This window comes from Prosopis cineraria, unplaced genomic scaffold, assembly GCF_029017545.1.
Source record: "Prosopis cineraria cultivar Desert tree isolate PC_DT_omini unplaced genomic scaffold, ASM2901754v1 PC2, whole genome shotgun sequence".
Taxonomy (NCBI): Eukaryota; Viridiplantae; Streptophyta; class Magnoliopsida; order Fabales; family Fabaceae; genus Prosopis; species Prosopis cineraria.
The window spans coordinates 2,355,303-2,378,099 of record NW_026555333.1 but is presented as its reverse complement, the minus strand read 5'-3'; the positions used below and the strand labels follow the sequence as shown (position 1 = coordinate 2,378,099).

The following is a 22,797-nucleotide window of genomic DNA, read 5'->3' as shown; positions in this document are numbered from 1 at the left end:
TTGATAATTTAAATAACTTCATTAATGATAGAAAAATTTGCAGAAACTTCAGAAAACTTATAGCATTTCGATGGATCAAATTGTCATTTATATATTTTAGAGGAATTTTATTATCATCTTCCCTTGTTTTTTTTTCACTTAATTTACTTTTCGAACTTTGCGTTGCTTAAAAAAAAACTATATATGCCAATTTCTACAGAGTTACATAAAACTTGAGGCGAATTATATTGATTAATTTTGACTTAACTACTACATGGCTTTCTATATATTTTAGATTACACTATCTATGCGTATTAGATTCATTTAAATTTCTATACAAATGTACATAAAGGTTTTTTATTTTGGCACAACATCTATAAAGATAAGACCCGCGATTATACACGTACTTGGTTGATAACTTGATATTGACTTTTAACAACTATTATTAATATTAATAATAAAATTAATTTTCATACAAGTTGTAGTATTTATGACTCGGATGGGTTTCCCTACTCATCCTTGGGACTGGACCATCTAATTTTTAATTTAGATAGTCTAAATTTAAAGTATCATTATATATTTTTATATTATATTTCTTAAAGTAAAAAATTATAAAAACTATAAAATAATTTTATATTTTTTATGTAATCTGGTCTAAATTTAAGCTAGGGAGTCTAGATCTTTTTTTATCTAAATTGTATAAAATAAATCTGAATAATCAATAAACATCAATTATAACAATTTTAATATTAAATTAAATCTTTTAAATTAAATTTAGATCAGATTAAGAATAAAAAATTTATTAAAATTACTTTATAATTTTTTAATAAATATAATAAAAATATTTTAAATATAAATAATTTAGATTAAAATCTGAACTACCTAAATTAAAATTTAGATGGTCCAACTCTCATTCCAACCTTAGAATGAGCAGGAAAACCATCTCATTTATGACCTATGGTCGCTTCCTTCCAATATTTATTATTCACAGGGTCAATATTGCAACTTATATTGAGATTCGTGCCTGATCTAATTAGTATTTATTTCCACTGTTATCATAATTTATATCCCCTCTTTTCGTTTTTTTTTTTGGAATTTGGGATTTCTAGTTAAAAACGTATTCAAGCCAATACGTTACTTTCTTTGTAAACACTCAAACGTAATTTCCATTGCCAGGGGGAAAATCTAGTAGTGTGAGACATGCATTGATATAGATGTAGATATATATATATATATATATAGTGGCAAGGGTCTCTCCACTTTTTCCCCTCCCTTTCCCTCCACTTCCCCCATCCCCACCATTCAAATTTTTTTATTAAACAATTTTTAAATGATAAAATTAATGAATGGTGAGGATGGGAGAAGTGGAGGGAAATGGAGAAAAAGGAAGTGGTGAGACCCCACTTCCTATATATATATTGCTTAAGCTCTTTATCCGATACAAGGAAATCTTTTTCAAGTGACGACCGGAGGATAAGAAAGAATATGAAAATGTGACAAGCGCTGCATGCCCCGCTGCTATTAAAGAACAAAATTTTGTAGCTAGCCAGAAAGAAAAAACGTAGCTATGAGGATAAAACCAAGAAGTGTTTTGACTTGCTTGACTGTTTGTTCTTCGCATCAGCATGGTTCTCCATTCCAAGTGACAAACGTACTCGTTAAGAACAGAAAATTAAATATTTTGAGTTGGAATTTGCTGAATCACGTTAGGCCTTGTCAGCAATAATATTCCCACTTGGTATTTTAGAATTAGATTCCCTCAACCGCTTCTCCTGGGATAGCAATTCTGCAAACCTGCGCGAGAGAAGGCCGTGACAAGGATAATTTAACAATTCAACAATTTGTGCAAATTTCTCTCATCGTCGGTTCTCAAGTATACCTTTTCAGAGCCTCCGCGTTGGTCTCATGGCCGTAAGGTTGATAATTACCGGTATCCAAGTTAAGCCGAGAAACAGGCCTTTTTAACAATTGCTCTCCAACTTCAACTAGATCATTCAAATTTTTCAGCGTGGCTACGTCGACGGAAGATATTTGTCCAAGTAATGTATCATCCTGCAATCATACGGGACCGTTTTACTGAATTCACCCCACACGTACGACAATAACTGATTATATGACTGAGAAAATTGCATGTATAGAAGTACCTGAATTCGGAGGTAAGTTTTCTGGGAGGAGAGAGCTTTTAAAACAACGGAGAGATACAAGCTAACCATATCGGCACCGGCCTGATTGAAGACGTCAACCAAAGGGGTAGAGCCATTACCGGTCAACCATCCCAAGACACCCCACTTAGCTGCTTCATCCGCACTGTACTTTCGCGCTTTGTGGCAGCCGGTTCCTAAAGATATCACCAAGAATCTGTCATATTCCAGAGGCCTTATGGCAACGAAGTCTGGGCTATTTTCAATGATTTCCCTTGTCACTTCTCCAACAGCAACCAGTGCCTGCAATTACACCCACGATCGTACTTACCAATGTTATTCTCCATTTTCCAGTGAGATTTACACGGAAATTTTTTTATGTTTTGATATGAGTACCGGATTATTTGCGGCAACTCCTCCGTCGATGAGATTGAACTCTCTCATTGCTTTGCCTTCGGCGTCCTTTGTTTGAAAATAATGAGCTGGAAGATAGGTCGGAGCTGCTGAAGTTGCAATGCATATATCGGAGAGCAGGGCGTTTAAGCTAGGGTTATGCTTAACCTGTGAAATCGACATCTCTCGTAACTAATGATGAGAAAAGTAGTAAAATTAAAGCTTTAATATTCTAAATTTCTAATCGCGCGAGATCGTCCTTGAATGTAGTTTGGCAGCATCATTTTCAGATAGAACGGGTGTCATATAGAAGGAAAGAGTACGGAGGCGGATCATGCTGCCAATCAGGTGATGAAGATGCTAACCTGAAAACTGGAAAAGATGGTCGGTTGAAGGTTCTTGATGTCAAAGGTAGGGATCACAACATTTGTCAGTGTCCGGTCCAGTTTCGTGTCACCTAGTTTTTCCTTAACTAGGCTATGTAAATACTTGCCGTTGTACTTTGGTCCGGACAGAGACTTCAAGACCTTTGCAGCATGACGAAATAATTTACTTCTGTTTGCCACATATATCAATGTCAGATTGTTTTTGTTGAGACTCGAGAAAAATTTAGAAAGCCAAATGGAAGCGCATGTAAAATAGTGGCGAATTGCGTGTGCGTATTATAATGAGTTTACTTGTTTTGTGGGAAGATTTTGGGGCTGTTGTCGAGGTAAAACTTCTTGATATCTCGGGCCGCAAATAATGGTCGGTTCTTTTCATTGGGTGCAGTTAACATGGCAGTCACCAAGCCGCCTGTGCTTGTTCCTGCAATCACGTCAAAATAGTCGGCCAGTCTTGCATCTTCGCCATCCAATCTCTGTACCATATATGCACACACACAACCAACCGCGTGTTATTACTACATGCTCGTGACCGGTGCATTAATAATTAATATAGAACGAGAGAACCTTGTGGTGAAAGTGGGCATGCTACCTGAAGCTCGGATTCAAGGAAAGCCAGTATAACTCCAGGAATGAGTCCCCTTATGCCACCTCCGTCGATGCTGAGCACGGTAATTAGCTTTCCAAACTTCTGTGGCAGTAAGGATCTGCTCCTTTCTAATCCCATGTGATTCAAATATGAGATGTATAACTGCAGGCAATGAACCTTAAAGGGAAAACTGAACGAATCCGAAATATTAATGTAGCTAGTAATTATATACGCCTCAGAGACTACGGAAGAGAAAGAAGGATGTGTGTGTGTGAAAGACTGCATGCATGCGAGTCCAAGTGGAGGGTTTACGACCTTTTTTCAGTTCAGTTTGCTTCGACACATGCATAAGACAAAGTTTGACCCGTTTCCAAGATGTCTTATTCATTTACCTACTTCACGTGGGATAGGAGTTATATGTGGCCTTGACGACAAGGAGTTGTAGGTTTGAAGATTGAGGGTCTACGTGGATATTCTCAATTTCACATTGATAAAGTAAGATTTTTCTTTTAAGATATTGAAAGTTATTTAAGTAAAACATTTTATAAAAAAATATATTTAAATAGTGGTTGAAAGTAGATATAAAAAATATAACTGTTTAAAGCTTTTAAAAAGTAAAATATTATTTGATCATATTATTCCAAATTTAATCTCTTATTTTTTATTTAAAAAATACTTAATTCAATAATAATAATTAGGTATAAGTTTTTAGGCATTATAAATTGAATAATTAATCATGTTAATTTTTAGTATTATTATATTTTTAAAATTACAAATTAAGAAGTACAAATAAATAGAGATTAAGTTTTTAACATTATAGATCAAATTTTATGTTGTTTAAAATATTTATCATATATTTTAAATATTTTAAATATATTATATTTGTATAATAAAAATTATAAATTATCAAATCAATGTCATTTTTGATAATTATACATTTAAAAGCACATTTTACTATCATAATTTAAACAACTTTCAATATACCAAACTGACTTTTAAAAAAATATATTTAAATATAAATTTTGTTACAATAATTAAATTTTACTAAAATAACTTTTGCCAACTTTTAACAAACTAAAAACCAAACACATCAAAATTTAAATAACTTTTATTTATCAAATTGACTTTTAAAAAATATATTCAATACAAATTTTATTATAATAACTGACTTTTATTAAATAAATTTTTAATAAATTAAAAACCAAACACATACTAAACTAATCAGCCAAATGTGAATCACCTCATGCATGCAAACAAAACGTTACTCCCTCCATCTGTTTTTTTTTATATAGAAAATACCCTTAGTCCAGAAATAAGGTGTTTTGTAATATTATAATGACTTTCCATTTTTATCCTTCAATGCTTTTAATTATTTTTTGCTTACTTTAATGCGTTCTTATTAATCTGGTGAATTGTGAATGGTTAGGTTTTAGTAAGAATAAAAACGAAAGCCTTACATGTTTTTTTACAAATTTTATTAATACTATAATAAATTTTTCTTAACACATTTGACAAAGGATTTGAAACATCCTCATGAATAGGACAAAAAGGAGGGTTGTTACCGGAGCCAGCTGTGTGCATTGGATATATCCTAGAGAAAGATAATTTCGTAGGACAAGTGTACAACATTCAAACACATGGTTATACGTACCATAACATTATAAATATTAGAAAAACGTGGATAGCATTTTTATAACGCCAGGCGTGATTTCTTCGTTTTTTAGACTTGTACGCAAGAGTCTATATCATAACTAATAATAAAATTATTGTGCATTATTTCTGTATACATAATTTAAAAAGAAAGTAAAAGAATTAAAAGAAAAATTTGTTTTAAAGATAAAAATAATTATATCATTTCCTTATTTTTTGAAAAATAATAATGATAAATAAAAATAACCGAGGAATAATTACAAAGGTAAAAAAAAAAGAGTTATATATATTTTTTCTTTCCCACACATATCCATTCCGTTTTGAATCCAGTGGAATTACTGGGAGTGCTTAAAAACGGAGGAGAGAAACGTGCAAGGCCTTGAAGTAAAACAAGGAGAAGAAGAATTCATCAAGGGATTTGTTTCCCCTTTAGGCCTCGTTTATTTCATTGGAACCATTTTAAGAGAAATGGAACTGGAAAAAGAATAGGAAATGTAAATATAAAAGGAATAGAAATATATTTTAAAATTTTGTTTGGCATGATTAAAAAAAAAATGGAATCATCATATTATTTTTATTTGATTTGTGTTTAAAATATAAAAAGCCAACAATGCCCTTATCTTCTTCACCTCCTCATTCTTCCAATTGAGGGGGCTATTCTAAAATATTATTTAGCATATCTTTTTTTGTATTGCAGGGGGCTATTGGAAAAATAGCCTACCCTTCAAAAAAAAAAAAAACCTTGACATTAGAAAATGGTTATAGCTATAACGGTTCATTTTGGCCTTTTATAAAGGACAATAATAACCATAGTCATCCTCTAGGCTATCTAGGATGGTTATATATATAACTGTCTTTAAGGCCTTTTTATTTTTAGATTTGACCAAAATTAAAACTTTATATAGGATCATTATTTAACGATCATTATTTATTATTTTCAATATAAGACAGTTTAATAACCATCATATATAGCTTGAGCAATAGAGGATGGTCAAATAGAAGATTGTTATTAACCATCATCTATTATAAAAAACAATCATTCTCTATAATCAGATCTGTTGTAGTGTGAGTTTAGTTTAGAAGAGCATGTTTGAAATTGTGATATTTTAATAAGGACATAATGGTCCTAATATTTGGGTTTCAAGGAAAATTGAAGTTTCCTTGGCTCTGCCTTAGGAGCCCAAATTCTGGCCTCTTCCTTTAAACTAGCTTCCTCGGAATCAAGTTTCATTTCAAGCAAATAAAGTAAAATTCATTTTTTGTTTCCTTTTCCTTTTTGTGATCCTATTTTCCTGTGAACCAAACGAGGCCTTAGGTCCTCATTTATTAATTAAGAAAAGAGACCAGTTAGTAGCCAAAAAACGCGCGTATTCTCTTCGTCGCAGCTTTTGGTGAAAAAGATGCGGAGAACCAACGGGAATCAATTCATGCGACGCTTTATATAACAATTAGAAAATGTCCATTGCCCCGTGAGGTTTTGTTTAAAATTTTAGCCCGGGGTGTTTTTATCGCTTTTTAAAATTTAAAAATAAATAATTTTTAAATAATTTAAAGATTTTATAAAAAATTATTTTATAATGATTTATAAAAAGCAAATATTATTTTGCCTTTGGTTACAATAATAAAAAAAATTATTAGTTAGTTAAATACTCCCTCTCTCGTTTACCGTATTATATTATATTATATTTAGAAGCTATTCAAAGTAATTTTTTAAAATAATTAAAAATATTTTTTTGAGATTATTATTATTTTTAAAAATTTAAACAAATATAATAAAACTCTCAAAATAATTTTTTTTTAAAATAAAGCGATGTTTTTACGAAATAAGCCTGATTTAATTAAAGAACTAGATTTATTCCCATGCATCGAATGTTTCAGTCTTTAAAGGATAAAAAATATAAAAGTTAAAAAATTATTTTAATGTACTTGTATTTTATTATTTCATGTCAATTAAAATTTAAACGATCATATATTTTATTTTATTTTAAAATTTTTTGCCCCTGTGCACATTAAAATATAAATAATAAAATAATTTATTTTAAAATGTGTTGTCCCAGCTAAATTAATTTATACTCTGCAAGTTGGAATAGGCATATCTCATTTTGATATTTAAAACCTAAACAAATCTTGTTTAAGATGGATAGTCATTATATTTTACTCAAAATATAAAAAAATTATCCTTCCAAGATGTGTTATTCCCAAGTAAATTAAAAATTAAAATCTTGAAAAAGTTCATTTAGTTAGATACCCACTTTTTAACTCTTCATATAAATTAAATTTATAATTTCATTGCATGTCCAGTTCCTATTATTTTTCGTCAAAATCTTGCATCCATTACCACTTTTTATTCAGTTTTGCGTGATCTATTAAAATATAAAATTTATAATTTCACTGCAAATCTCACATCTATCATTTTTACTAATTCTCACCCTACGCCATAATTTCATACTACAAGTCCCACATTTTTTTTTCTGTTATAGGTTCCACGCCCATTTCTTTTAAGTGGGGCATGTATCACATATGGATGATCAAAAAGTGCATCTCATCACTCAAACTGGAAACAATCATCATATCATATCATACACTTTGTAAATTACGTTGAAAGCTGTAGATCTCTGCAGTGCTTTCAACATTACCTTACAATTTTTTTTTGAATTTATAAAATTTTTGAAAGGAGTTAGTGGGACTTGTGTATACGTTAATTAATCCTACCTTTGTTTCTTGCCTGCTTTGTCTCGCGTATGCGATAGGCCGGTTTATTTATATATGTCATCGTATGCTTAAATAGTATTTGACAAGTTAATACAAAGTGATGACCCAACTAGCTACCTGCATGTTATTGATAACTAAGGAAGCGTGCAGCCTGGGAAACATATATGCATGCCATGAAACTTGTTGCACCGTCTCCACCAGAGCCGGGGGCACGGTCTATTTCTGTAACAAATCCCGACAGAATTAATATGATCATTCTAGTATAACATTGGTATATTGCATTACCTATTGATGCAGCAAAGAGAGAGATATGTGATTGAATTATTTCGGGAAAAATAAGAAGAAACAACTACACGCTCATATATTTATATGCATGGGAGTGCCTGTAAATTAAACCTTGTTATTCCTCCATTTTGGATAACACTGGCAGAAGATTGAAAACGTATTGGAAATTTTGTTTTTAACCGACCAATACATATGCAATCGTTTTAATGACGAGGAAATTGCTAAAAAGGACCGTCAGGAAACATTATTTATGCAATATCAACAAACTTTATCCTTCAAGTAATTTCTCATTTAATTTTAATTCACTTGTAGAATCTTAATCTTTTTTTTTTTCAAATCATTTTATTGTCCGGGTTCATCTAGCAATATTAGGGTTAAAAATAACAAAACAAACAGTGGCGTGGCGCAACCGTAGAAACTGACCATTTTGACCCAAAACGAGCTGTGAAAACTGACAAGTGACATCTCTAGAATGATCGTAACGGGACACACTTTTTTTTTTTCCCGAATTTAACCAGCAATAGCCCTATGGCAATGGAGCTCCATCTTACCCCAAAAAAAGAAAAAGCTAGAATTTTTAGGGAAAATGGTATTTAAATATTTATATATCATTTTAAATTTTAAAAATTAAAATGTGTGTATTTATTAAAATTATTTTTTATATTTTATAAAAGTATCATTAGTATTGTTATATGTTATTACTTATATTTTAAAATATTTCAAATATCGAGCTATATAATTATTTAAAAAGAATATTGCTTCGAATAAATGTATAAGCATTTGTTTAAAATGTATTAACGTCATTCATGAGAACACAACGAATTAGTGATCTATGGTAGCATTTTCACTCTTTCATCCGGTAGCTAGATATGGATATATAAATGCTAACTTGTTGAGAGCGCCAGCACCCACTGGCCTTTTTTTAATGAAACCACCCACTAACATTTAATACAGTAACAATTTATGACTTCCCTGAGGATGTCCAACTAACAGCAATTTAATGTATTAATAAATTACAAGCACGTGATATTATTTTATATTATATTTATAATAAAATGCGTTGGCAAGAAAAAAGATATATGATAAAATACAAAAATATATTAACGTGTTTGAAATGTTAACTAGAGTGCATTGAGTTTAATATGAACCACACAGTTCATAACTCATAAATTTTTGCATAAACAGGTTGCTTTAAATTTATTTTTTCAAAAAAATAAAAGAACAAGTTATCGCGAATATCTGAGGCAAAACGATGATGACAAGTGGTACTCGACTGGGGAACTCGCTGAAAGCCCACATCAGCGTGTCTCCATTCCCATGGCGTATCCAACAAAAGAAAATAGGCAGTAACATGCTATAGGACGTTAGACTAGTAACAGGAATTGGGCAAGTAAGAACCGTGAAACGTCATGTTAACGAACAAACCATTAAGTGTTTACAGAAGACTTGTCAACGCTACCACAGCGCGTGGGGAGTATCTTGGGACGAGGTCCATAACCCATAATTAATGCTCGCGGTCAACTAGAACCCGGTCTGGTCTACAGGGAAGACAAGACTGGGCGATCGCAACCCTTGATCACAGTATCATGGTCTCGTACCTGAAGCCACTGTTGATAGTAGTTCGGGGTTCCCCGGGAAACGGGAAATGAGTTGGAGTATTTAAAAAAAAAAATTGGGCAGAGAATAATCAACGCGCCGGGCCTGGATGTGGATGGGAGTCTCGTAGACTGAGCAACAATTTGGACTCTTTCCTTGCTTTTACTATTCCGATTCTCACCACCTCCACTGGTATTTCCGTGAACATTCCTCTTCTTAAATTTCAACTTTGCATGCTACTCTCGATTCCAACATCGCATATCCCACTATAAATGGACGTTCAGCAGAGCAAATTATCGGACCACCAAAATCTGAATCTTGCCTTTATAATTTAGCACATACGATTCCTTTCTCTGATGCTTGCTTTGCCCGAAAGTTTATATATAGCTTCCTTAATTACTATATATCTGCTAGCTTCAACATTTTCTTTAGCATTCCTTTGAAACATAAACACGCACCTAGAGATCCATTAAATGGAGAGAACAAAGTCATCCCTTCTTCAAATTCAACCCCCAACCTATGGAAACCTAATCACCATTCTCAGCATCGATGGGGGTGGTATCAGGGGCATCATTCCCGCTACCATTCTCGAATTCCTCGAATCTCAACTCCAGGTATAAATCTAAAATATATATTCGCATACATAGATGCACTTGGAACGCTCCCCGTTTGCTGTGGTGTCTCCTGCATGCGCTCTTTAATATATAAGGAGTATCATGTAGTACTAGTTCGGAATACAATAATTATTGTATTTGACATTTGTGATATAAATTTAATTTCACGTGTCTCCCTATATACTTGCTTTGTAGAAAATATATTAATTTCTAAACTATATATATTACATGACAAATGAATTTAAAGTTGATGTATAAAAAAATTATTTGTTGATGTATAAAATAATTATTTTAACAATAATTTGGACGGGCATGCAGGAACTGGATGGTGAAGAAGCAAGGCTTGCAGACTACTTTGACGTGATTGCAGGAACCAGCACGGGGGGTCTCGTGACCGCCATGCTCACTGCTCCGGATGAACAGAAGAGACCACTTTTTGCTGCCAAAGATATCAAGCCCTTTTACCTGGAGCATTGTCCAAAGATATTCCCGCAAAAGTATCTGTTGCTATCTATCTATCTATCTATCTAGAAACTATGATTTCTCTTTTCTGTTTTAATCAATGATAAACTGAAACCTAAATGATCTGGTTCTGATTTCTAACCTATACTTACGAATGAATTTCCAGATTCTCATTTGGACCGATTGGAAAATTGTTCAGATCAATGGCTGGTCCCAAGTACGATGGCGAATACCTTCACCAGGTGGTGAGACAGAAGTTGGGAGAAACTAGGTTGCACGAGACACTTACCAACATTGTCATCCCCACCTTTGACATAAAGGCGATGCAGCCAGCCATATTCTCGTCCTATCAGATCAAGAAGTCCCCTTGTTTGGATGCTAGACTATCTGACATATGCATTAGCACCTCTGCTGCACCAACCTATCTTCCAGGCTACCACTTCAAGAACCAAGATCCCGAAGGCAACGTCCGTGAATTCAATCTTATTGATGGCGGTGTCGCTGCAAATAATCCTGTACGTTGTATAAGTTAATATTCGCAAACAACGTGAAATTTGCCTCCCAGCAAACTAGTATTTTTAATTATATACATTTATATCGGATGAGCCCGCCTAATTAACTTTTGATTCTGTAATGATGCAGACTTTAGTCGCCTTGAACCAAGTAACGCAGCAGGTCATCGTTGAAAATCCTGACTTCTTCTCCATCAGGCCCATGGATTATGGTCGCTTCCTCATAATCTCGATAGGCACAGGCACAGCAAAGAATGAGCAAAAATTCAACGCAAAAATGGCTGCCAGATGGGGAGTGCTGGATTGGTTAACCCACGGCGGTTCTACTCCTTTGATCGACGTGTTTACCCAATCCAGTGCTGATCTCGTCGACTTCCATTTAGCCACCGTCACCCAAGCCCTTAATTCACAGGATCACTACCTTCGGATACAGGTAGGTATATATATATATATTCCCCCTTTCTAAATATTGCCTATCCATGCATTAATTAATGTGTGAATAAAGTTTAAAATCTATATATACTTCAATACGAAAATTTAATGATTCCTCACTGGTGGGGGCCAAATGCAGGACGATACGTTGATGGGTACGGTTTCTTCGGTGGATATTTCTACAGCAGATAATCTGGAGAAACTGGGCCAAATTGGTGGAGAGCTGTTGAAGAAACCAGTCTCAAGAGTCAATTTAGAGACGGGTCTCTGTGAACCCGTCGAAAATGGCGGGACCAATGAGGATGCCCTTAAAAAGTATGATATATATCTTAAGACAATTAATCAATACCTTTAGAATCTATTTGCTGGAATCAAGCAATTAAATATGCTTAGATTAAATAATTGAAAGTCTCTATTAATTGTTTCCATGTATATCATCCGCAGATTTGCCAAGATACTTTCCCAAGAAAGAAGATTGCGGGAAATGACATCTCCACATACGGTCAAGGCAGCAAGGACTAACAGATTGTCTATATAGTGTCCACAGTCACCGCCAGATTATTTGATTATTTCTCGTTGTTCTGTAATAGAATTAGTCAATTTGATTCGTTATATATTTATTTGATTTCCCTGTCCACTGTTCTGTTGAAGAAGGTATAATATTTTTCTTTCGTGCTGTAACGTTAATACTCAACTAATCATGTTCTTCAATAAAGCCCTAAATTGATGTCTATGTCAAAGTATTTTAATTTTTGTCATGAAAGTATAGCTTATATCAGTGTATAATATCTGGCTTTTAATAATGGTTTTGTCAACTTTGGGGTCTAATTTATGTCCGAGCATTCGAATTACCAGAATGCATTCCCTTCAAATGGATTCTGTCACTTAAGAAGATTTTGAAGAGATTTAATTATTTTTTCCAGTTCTATTTATATAAGTCACTTAACAAGTTTTTAACTTTATTTTTATTAAATATACGTATTTTAAAAGTAAAATATTTCAATATTTAATAACATTCTTGATATTTAATAAAAGCAAATGAGCAAAGATAATCACAATAATTATTGAGATATTTTATAAATAAAGCCAAAATAAATAAGGAAAATCACTCTAAGGTTCTATAGAATCATTCAAAATACGCCAAAGCCCCATGAAATCATCAAATAGTTGTCAGGTCTCCAAAAACTTAAGGATACATAAGTTTAAAGATGCAATTACTAATTTACCCTTTGGAATTAAAAGAAAATTTCGTGCACGTGTCTCACGTAATCAATGATCAATGATATTGTCAAATATCCATGATTGTTGATCAAAGTAGGGTAATTTTCACTTCCTCATATCTATGATTATTGCCCTTGTCTTCATCTAAGTGAATTGAGTGTGTTTCATCCATAACTGTAGGATTTCATCGAAAGAAAATAATACAGGGATTGCTAAATGGGAAAATAATTTCTTATGTGATAATGATTCCAATATTATTTAAGGATAGAATAATGCTTTATGGGTATACGTGCGATGGGTGTTCATATGGTTTGCATAGCTAATATAGTAATATGTATGGAATAATCCGGTGTGATATTGATATGTTAAAAAATCTATGATATGAATAACACTATATGTTGTCAATAGTGTATGTTTGTATTGTCAATATGTCATGGGTAGTAGTTAATACACGGTATTGTTCAGGTTAACATGTAAGAATGCAATTTCTTCTGAAAAACAAGTATCATGTTATGTTTTGTCATATAGGGGGACATTTTATAAATGATTCCCAAGCATCTAGTGTAAGCTTGATCTATTGAAAAATCTTTGTTATGAAATAATGCTACGTGTTGTTAACAATGGATGTTTATATTGTCATTATGCTATGTATATTTGTTAATGCACTAAATATGGTGCAAGTTAATATGTAAGATGACAAGTTGTTCTAAAAAACATACATTACGTTTTTTTCCATATGGGAAGACATTTTCAAAATGATAACCAATGAGTTGTATGCAAAATGTGGGTGGAAGTGTAAGAATAAGAAAAACAAAAGAAAGGATAACATATAAAGAGTTTATAAGAATGATAGCATCAATTATATTTATAGGGAATGAAAGAAATATAATCTAATTAAAATTCACAATTAGTATTGATACAAGCACACTTGAAGATCTAGTTGATGATGATGGAGAGTAACATTTAGAACAAAGTGAACATGTGTATGTAGTTGTAAATGAGAATGACACCATACAAACATCAATGGATTGCCCAATGAAAAAGCAACATGTGTAAGTTGTCTAAATTTTTTTGCTAATGTAGATAATGTTAAAAAGTACTATTACCAATGTTGTTATTGAATGTATGATTGATAATTTGTTAGGAGGTTTAGATGGATGGTTTTTGTTTCCACTAACTATCTATCCTAAGATGATTCAAGACTCACAAATTGCAAATTTGTCATTGTCTTTTAAAACTTTTTTACCCTTAGCTTTTGGGGGACTTGACATTTATTTGGTGATTTCATGAAATTTTTAGGACATTTTAAATACTTTCACGGGACTTCAGAGTAATTTTTCCAAATAAATATGCTCTCTTTTTTTTGTAAATAGGAACTAGAAGATTAAGTTTGAGCAAGTATTGATGCTAATTAATAGTAACTAAGAGAAAATGTAAAAATATGTGCATACACCCACCCACACGCGAGGGTGTTTGCCCGCGAATGAATTCGATCAAGTCACGAATGTATATACTTTAATTTATGGGTTTATCCGGAAATTAAAATCTACGTCCTGTTTATTTAGATATAGTTCGTACAAATCATATCTGTACACGAAAAGGAAAATCGTGAATGAAAAGGGACCCCTTTTTAGGTCAAAGAAAAGGGATCCTTTTTTAGGTAATTATTGCGAGGTTGACAAATTTTACTGGGGCTATTTATAATAACAGAGTCGGAAAATCAGTGACCCTCAAGGGCAAGAAATAAAATTATTATTCAATTCTAATTAGGTGGCAGGCAACTTCACCTGTATCAACTCAAGGAAAAATCAGCGTCCCCAGAAGCAAGAAACAGAGACGGTAATATTTGGCTGCTTTTGCCTTTTTGGGAGACACAGCAAGTCATGAACAACTTGCAAGCCCAGTTGGCAATTCTGGGGTCTATTACTATGGCAACCAGGAGCGTAAGTTGCAGAGCAACGAGAGCGCGTGAAACTGGCAACCCAGGACCAGAATTTACATAATGAAACCCCAATAACTGGTTCAAGCAAATGGGAAGGAAGTTAGGGGAAGATTTCAATGAGATTAAAAGACAGAAATTGAACGATTATTCAATAAATAACAATTCAATAAAAGTAATCGAGTTAAAGTCTTACTAAATTTGAACATAGCAAAATATATCTGACTACTCACACAAATTTAGACTATGATGCACAGCCGATGCATCAAAGAGGGAAAGAGAGGGAGGAAAAAAAAAACAAACTAAAGAACTGCTTATTCTGAAGTGTACTCTACCTGCAACTACCTATCTCTATTTAAAGTGAAGAAAGGCCATTTCCAAAAAAGGAAATCTAATCAGTAATAATTTGCTTCATTTTAGAGGAAATAAATTGATTGAAATGATCACCATTATTGCAGATATTACTTCTTCTTTTGTGATTCAATCAAAAATTAATCAAATTAATTTTAAATTTTGATCAACTTATCATTACCGGATTTATATCATATTCCACATATGGCTCATAAGGGCAGTTTTAATGCAAATTCCAGAAGAAATAAACTTGATTAATGTTTAGCCGAAAAAAAATTGATTGATGTTTATTTATTTATTTATTTTTTTACTGTTGTGTTAGTCACGGTACTGACTGCACAGCTGCGAGTAACGTGAATTATATATATGTATGTATAAAAATTGGTCTTCCAAGACCAAATTTACAATATAAAAGATAAAATAACTGTAAAGCATCACACCACACAGTCACACATAAAAATCCGGGCCCATATGGTGGATGGATGGAAGGATGAAAGTTAAGTGAAGTAGGAATATTATGCAGCCCGCCGCTGACTTCGTCTTCGTCGTTATCATTTCTAATACCTCCATTGAAGTTTCCCTATTAGTACTAGCTGCCATTCTTAGAGCTGGGAGTCCTGCACTGAATTGTCTGTCTCCTATCAATGGAAAGAGCAAAGTCATCCGTTGAACAAATCCAACCCCCGACTTATGGGAACTTGGTAACCATTCTGAGCATCGACGGCGGTGGCATTAGGGGTATAATCCCCGCCACTATTCTTGCTTTCCTCGAATCTAAACTCCAGGTGTGTGTGTGTGTCCACCGCCGCTCTTTGAGTAATTACGTATAGCTCTCGAGAAGCATTATGACTAGCATGTATCACCTCTCACATATATATAATTAAGCTGGGTCTTTACTTGCAGGAGCTGGACGGGGAGGATGCAAGACTTGCAGACTATTTCGATGTGATCGCAGGAACAAACACGGGCGGTCTTGTGACGGCCATGCTAGCTGCTCCGGATAAAAACAATCGCCCCGCTTTTGCTGCTAAAGATATCAAACCCTTTTATCTGGACCACTGCCCAAAAATTTTCCCTCAGCGCGGGTATAATAGTAAAAGCACTACATATTGATATATATGCTTCTGTTTAAAGTATCTGCGCGCGCTTAATTATAATTGATAATATTTGAGAAATTCATTGAAATTCGAGTTCATTTGAAAAGGGGGGTGTGCGCGACGGTGGTAGCAAAAGTAATCAGATCGTTGGGAGGACCCAAATACGACGGAAGATATCTTCACTGGATCGTCGGAGAGAAGCTGGGAGAAACTCGTCTGCAACAGACGCTTACCAACGTTGTCATTCCCACCTTCGACATCAAGACCTTGCAGCCAACCATTTTTTCTTCTTATCAGGTCTGTCTACCTCAGCCTCAGATTTCTGTGAAAGACTTTATTTTTGCCTTCGACTTACGTACAGGGGTAATAATTTAATAATTTCATCGGTCCTGTCTACTGTTAGCTACAACGACCTCGACTTTGGTACTTGAAAACTTTCCGAAGAAATTGATGACTAAGAAATAAGTACTTGTGTGTGTTCGTTTAGCTCTGACCTCTGTGCTAGCCGTGCATCCCCGTTCATCTGTAACTTTTGACGGGATATACTTTAATTATTTGATCAACGTACACCTAGGATTGACGGCCTTCACTGTTAGCTGGAAATCCTTTTCGAAATCTCCAAAAATCAGAGGAAAAAGTCTGCTATTTACTTGAGAAGAAGATTAATCAAATAAAAATAATTATCAAGAGCTAAACAGATTTCAAATTGATACAGATTAAGAGGAATCCTTGCCTGAACGCAAGACTCGCAGACATATGCATCAGCACATCGGCGGCGCCTACTTATCTTCCTGCCCACCACTTCAAGAACCAAGGCGCTGGCAAAGAACGTGAATTCAACCTCATTGACGGTGGCGTGGCTGCAAATAATCCGGTACAACACATAACTCAATATCCAACAAACTGATGCTTATTCAATTCAAATTTTACTAGTACACGAGTGTGCGTGGATTATTTATTATTTCTTATACTGGAAGCATCACTAATTATTGCGCAATTATACTATATTGTATTTTTCTCTCGGGTCCAGACTCTAGTGGCTATGAACCAGATAACGAAACAGATAATGGACGAGAATCCGGACTTCTACGCGTTGAAGCCCCTGGAAATTAGGCGCTTCCTAATAATCTCACTAGGGACGGGCACGCCCAAGAATGAGCAAAAATTCACTGCACAAGTAGCAGCCAAGTGGGGCCTACTGGATTGGCTATCCCACGGGGGCTCTACGCCTTTAGTGGACGTGTTCACTCAATCAAGCGCGGATATGGTTGATTTCCATGTAGCTACTGTCACTCAAGCACTTCAATGCGAAGATCATTATCTCCGAATACAGGTCATTTAAATTATAATTTTAGAGAGAAATATATATAGCATGATTAACAAGAATGAATTAATACTATAAAATCGGACGAGTTAAATTTGCTGAACACAACCACATATATATGCGCGCAGGATGATACACTGACGGGCACAGATTCTTCTGTCGACATTGCTACGGCAGAGAACTTGCGGAAGCTGGAACAGATTGGGGAAAGGCTGTTGAAGAAACCTGTCTCTAGGGTGAACCTGGAGACTGGGCAGTTTGAGCCAGCAGAAAACGGTGGGACCAATGAGGAAGCTCTCGTTAGGTAAGGAGAATGCCGACGGGTCAATCAATGGCTTTAATTTAAATTAGGTTTTAAATATTAAATTTTAAAAAATATATAATTTAATCTCTTAATTTTATAATTACGCTCTGATGAATTAACAATTTATTTTTTAAATTTTAATATAATTAAAGAATAAAAAAATTATTTTTTTATTAGAATTTAAAGTATAAATTATAAATTCATGAAATTTTACACTTAGGACCTAACTTGATTTGTTATTCTCCCTTATTATATTAAATATATTGTATTCTAACTCGCAGTTCACTAATTTCTGGTTTTAATTAATTCCTCAGGTTTGCGAATTTACTTTCCCATGAGAGAAGACTCCGAGATATGAGATCTCCACACACCAACAAGGCCTTGAGAAGCGGCGCCGTCGTCAAATTGGATGTGTCCGTCTAGCAGTTTCGATTCAAATTCTAATCAATTTATGGTTCAGCTTCATCAGTAAACTTATGGAATTTCATGTCCTTACTTTTCTCTTTAATTATTAGTATCCCATCTTCTCATGCAACGACTTTTCTTTGATTGGAAGTTTAATTTAATCAAATCCATGCCCGGAATAAATGCTGTCGGGATGATTTTTTATGCTTCTATATTTTTTTGTTTTACAAAAATTAATCTATCAATCTTTATAGATGCATAAAAGCAAATACCAATATGATCTGTGGACGGAATGTACTTCCTATACCATCGAAACCTAAGTTTTTTTTTGGCCAAAGTAAATATCAACAACTAACAAAACACTAATTCAAAATGAAAAAGATATATGTTAAGGGTGTGTTTGATTGAAAGTTTTTTTTTTTTAAAAAAGGAGGAGAGTTGCTTCATTTTGTTTATTTGGTTAGTGATTAATACAGAAAAGGGAGGAGAACCCCTTGCTTGTAACCCTTGGGATTCTTTGGAAGGGAGAAGAGAGAGAAAATAATTAAAATAAATTTAAATATTTATTTTAAAAATCTTGAATTACTTTTGATATTAAAAAGTTATGTATTATTTCTCCCTCTCTCTCTTATCATAAAATAAATTTTATCACCTTACAAAAATTAATATATAATTTTTTAATGTATAAAATTTTAATATTTTTCATTAGATTCACTAATAAAATATAATTTTTTCTTCAAATTGTTTTTATTAATATAAATTCACATTCTTAAAATAAAAACTTAATAAATTCTAATATAACAGTTTTTTTCAAAGCAAAAAATAAAAATGAGTTAAATTTGATAAAAATAAAATTGTTAACTTATTTTTGATTCCTCTCCCCTCCTAAACCAAACAAATGTTTATTAAAACCCTCTCCTTCCCCTCCCTCCATTAAAATCCCTCTCCTCTCTTCCCTGCCTTCCTCTCAAACCAAACACAATCTAAGGAACAAAACAAGAGAAAAATGAAGAGCAATATCTTGATCTTGGAAAGAAAACAAGCCGGAGAATGGGAGCGTAAAAGCCCAATTTAAAGATCACATCTCTACAGCCGAAGCACCAACAATCTAGTCTGCAGCCTAGTAGAGTCTTCTAAAGATCCCTTGAAAGCAAAGATTGCTTAAAGGCTCACCAAGATTAAAGAAAAAATCCACAGCGGCTCTGCTATCCCATTCAAGGAGAAGAAAATCAAATTAACACCAATAAGCACTAGTAAAGAAACATCCCGAAATGGAAGTTATGCATTAAGAGAAGATAAAGAGACTCCACACCCCCAATGACTACTGAAGTAGAAAACCAAACTCCTAGTAGAATCCATTTCTTATCTCCAATAATAATCCACATAATGAACTCAAAGAGACTAAGGTAGAAGGCCAATATATGATATAGCACGTTAAAACTCCCAGGCAAGAAAACAGAATCATTTATAGATTCCACTAACACTAATTCAGAACCAAGGAGAAAACTCAACCAACAATCATCAATGGATCTCATAAGAACATACCAAATCAGACCATTCAAATCCAAAGAGAAAAGGGGTATGGAAGGATAGTGCCATGAGAGTTCCAACTGCATCAACATTGCCACGGTCCCTAATAAGCTGACTCATCCATGAGAGCCGATTCCACCTTTGATTCAAAGCACCCAAGCAGCAAATAAAACTATGATGCTGACAGATCTAGAGGTACCCATCGAAGATTCCTAACCTCTAAATCAATGCATTGAAACCATTCTAAGGCACCACCAACATACTGTAGATTATCCTTCCTCTCCAAACACCGCAATCCTATTTTGATCTCCCCAACTCACACATGCTAATCCACGTGCACACCAACCCATAGAACAAAGACACCCATACCCTCTTACCCAGTGAGAGCTGAGAAGAGAGAAGCGATGATCTCATCATGAAAAAGAAAGGGTAAAAACTATTAGCAGAGCAAAGCTTTGCACCTCGGCAAGGACTGAGGGGCTCCTAAAAGGCGAGAGCATTCCTCTTTCAAGTTTACTTCACATATCTTTGATGTTTTTGAAACCTACATTGAATGATTAAGGAAGAATGACAAAAAATACCTTCAAAATATGTGAATGACAATGAGGTCTTGTAAGATGTGATAATTTTTTTCAAGTCATTTGGAACTTGTTTGTCTATAAAATTTAAACTAAAAAGACATTTTTGTCCTTATAAAAGCCCCTCCATTTGTTGCCCATTTGCTCCTTTATTATCTCCCATGAAAATGTTGAGAGTTGGACTATGAAAATCTGAGAAATTCAAAGTTAGAATAAAATATTAAGGCATGTCTTAATATTTCCATCCATCATTCAAATATTGAGGGTTTAAAGTTTAAAACATAACATATTTGTGATTAATTTCAATAACCTCTCACTCTATAAGTATCTAAAGCCCCTGTATGAAGCAATTCTTTTGGAGGCTTCCTCTCTGCAATTGGCCTTCAACACTGCAAGGTAAAGATTACTGAGTTAAAAGATGCATCAATCACAATTTAAAAAGAGCAGCCTGATCAGTGAGAAAGCTTATGCATGCGATTCCCGTTGACATAAAGTGAAAAAAAAATATTCCATTGAATGCATCTTCATCCTATAAATCAAAGGCCATGGCCAGGGGTGACGTCTTGGGAAGATCCAAAGGAGGGGATTGAATATCGGAGTGAGAAAGATACTTCCTTCTAATAAGAGAGAGAGAGAGCTAAAAAGGGAGGCAGTGAGGGGTGAAAATGTCTTTTTTACTTTAAAATTCATTGGCAGACAAGTTCTTAAGGACATGAGAAAAATTATCATATTTTACAAAATTTTATTGTCATTTACATATTTTATGGAGACTATCTCTCAGTGATTAATTATCCCAGTGATTAAAATAAATATTTTTTTAACTGGTCCCTGCAAGCATCCATCATCGTTTGCTTCAACAAAGTTAAGTGGAAAATGGACTTTTATTGGAATTGGATCCTCTCCTTTTCTTCTTTTCATCCTATTCTCACCCTTGGATTGAAAATTCAACGGTTAAGATTTAATGTTTTATAAAACCATTATAATAAAAACAATCAAATAAAAAAACAGATCTAGACCATTAAAATCTTATCTAAGCAATTTACTATTATAAAACTATAATCAAAATAAATAAATAAATAAATTTAATTAAATCTCAATTATTAAATTTTTAATTTCCCGGTGAGGATGGGATAAGGAGAAGAAAATGACAGGATCCAAATCCCTTTTTAATCATTACAAGAGGTCAATATAGGACATCCATTTATGCATCCTCCGCTGTTTCAATGATTTGTTAGACCATGAATATTACCAGCCCATGTGCAACTGATAGGCTCTCAAATCCCATATAGAAATGCATGTTCCCCGAACGGGGTTAGATAATGGGTAAAACTTTTTTTAAGAAAAAATGAACAAATAATTAGATCCAAAATAATAGGTTAGATGAATTGAACTGCAACTATATCTTTCTTGAGAGAATTATATACAAGGCTTACATGAAAAAAATTAATTATTATAAAATCTTTTAACAATTAAATTAAAATCAATGTATTGTCAATGACGTTGTTAATAAATTTTGTCATAATTAATTTTTTTATATAAAAATTTAACATAATTCTCCCATTATTCTTTCGTCCCTGCCCAACAAAATAGTGGGCACGTGAGCGTAGCCCCCACCATGTGACGTCTATGGCAGGATACCAGATTTTAATGTTTTTGTTTTGGCAACCAAACAAAAACATTGGACGAATTTCAGCCATTTAAGTGAGTGACGATATAAAGGGGAGTTATACTGTCGCCATCAGGATTTCTGCCTCTCAATTTGTTTTTATGTATTCATTAATTTAATATGTTAAGCATATAAAGTTTATTGGATAGACATTACTTAAACGTATAGTTTATTTCATTTCATAAGTCACGATGTATGTAAAAAAAAAAAAAAAGGACTCACATGGGACCCATATTTAACTGGTGATCCTGGTAATCATATTTTATCGTGATAAACAAATTAATTTCATACGTTACTATTTTAATAACCATATCTTTTCTTTAAATAAGAGAATTTCAGGTCAAAATTTGTTTGATGTAATGTTGACATGGACATAAGTAGGTTAATATAGAGTCAATTTTGACTCAACTATATTTTTTCAGTTTATTCCTCATTAGTTTTGATAGTATAGCTACGAAAAGATAAGTTATTTTTCAGGGAAAAAATTTGACAATCGAATTTGTACATCTGTTGTCATGCTGTAAAAATATTTTTTTAATAAAATGTAAAAATATTATTAGATGGTGTATGTAATAATAATATAATACCTAGAATTTGATTATCAAATTCAATTTTCATCACAATCATCAAAACC

General features: G+C 33.4%; 3 protein-coding genes across 3 annotated transcripts; 2 read left to right on the top strand and 1 right to left on the bottom strand.

Annotated features, from left to right (window-relative positions):
• Window positions 1–1,685: 1,685 nt before the first annotated feature.
• Window positions 1,686–3,623, bottom strand: LOC129301841 (patatin-like protein 2). The gene is made up of 7 exons (XM_054940447.1): window positions 3,489–3,623; window positions 3,191–3,372; window positions 2,879–3,068; window positions 2,517–2,681; window positions 2,124–2,423; window positions 1,859–2,031; window positions 1,686–1,773 (listed from the first exon to the last, which is right to left on the bottom strand). Exons 1-7 carry the CDS (start codon window positions 3,621–3,623, stop codon window positions 1,686–1,688), a joined length of 1,233 nt encoding a protein of 410 aa, XP_054796422.1.
• Window positions 3,624–10,054: 6,431 nt separating this feature from the next.
• On the top strand, window positions 10,055–12,553 carry LOC129303773 (patatin-like protein 2). Its single transcript, XM_054943292.1, has 6 exons — window positions 10,055–10,342; window positions 10,661–10,839; window positions 10,971–11,319; window positions 11,447–11,749; window positions 11,888–12,063; window positions 12,193–12,553. The coding sequence occupies exons 1-6, from the start codon at window positions 10,202–10,204 to the stop codon at window positions 12,284–12,286; spliced, it is 1,242 nt and encodes a 413-aa protein (XP_054799267.1). The 5' UTR covers window positions 10,055–10,201; the 3' UTR covers window positions 12,287–12,553.
• Window positions 12,554–15,751: 3,198 nt separating this feature from the next.
• On the top strand, window positions 15,752–18,593 carry LOC129303407 (patatin-like protein 2). The gene is made up of 7 exons (XM_054942697.1): window positions 15,752–16,044; window positions 16,163–16,344; window positions 16,464–16,653; window positions 17,072–17,230; window positions 17,387–17,689; window positions 17,809–17,984; window positions 18,299–18,593. The coding sequence occupies exons 1-7, from the start codon at window positions 15,904–15,906 to the stop codon at window positions 18,405–18,407; spliced, it is 1,260 nt and encodes a 419-aa protein (XP_054798672.1). The 5' UTR covers window positions 15,752–15,903; the 3' UTR covers window positions 18,408–18,593.
• Window positions 18,594–22,797: the final 4,204 nt, after the last annotated feature.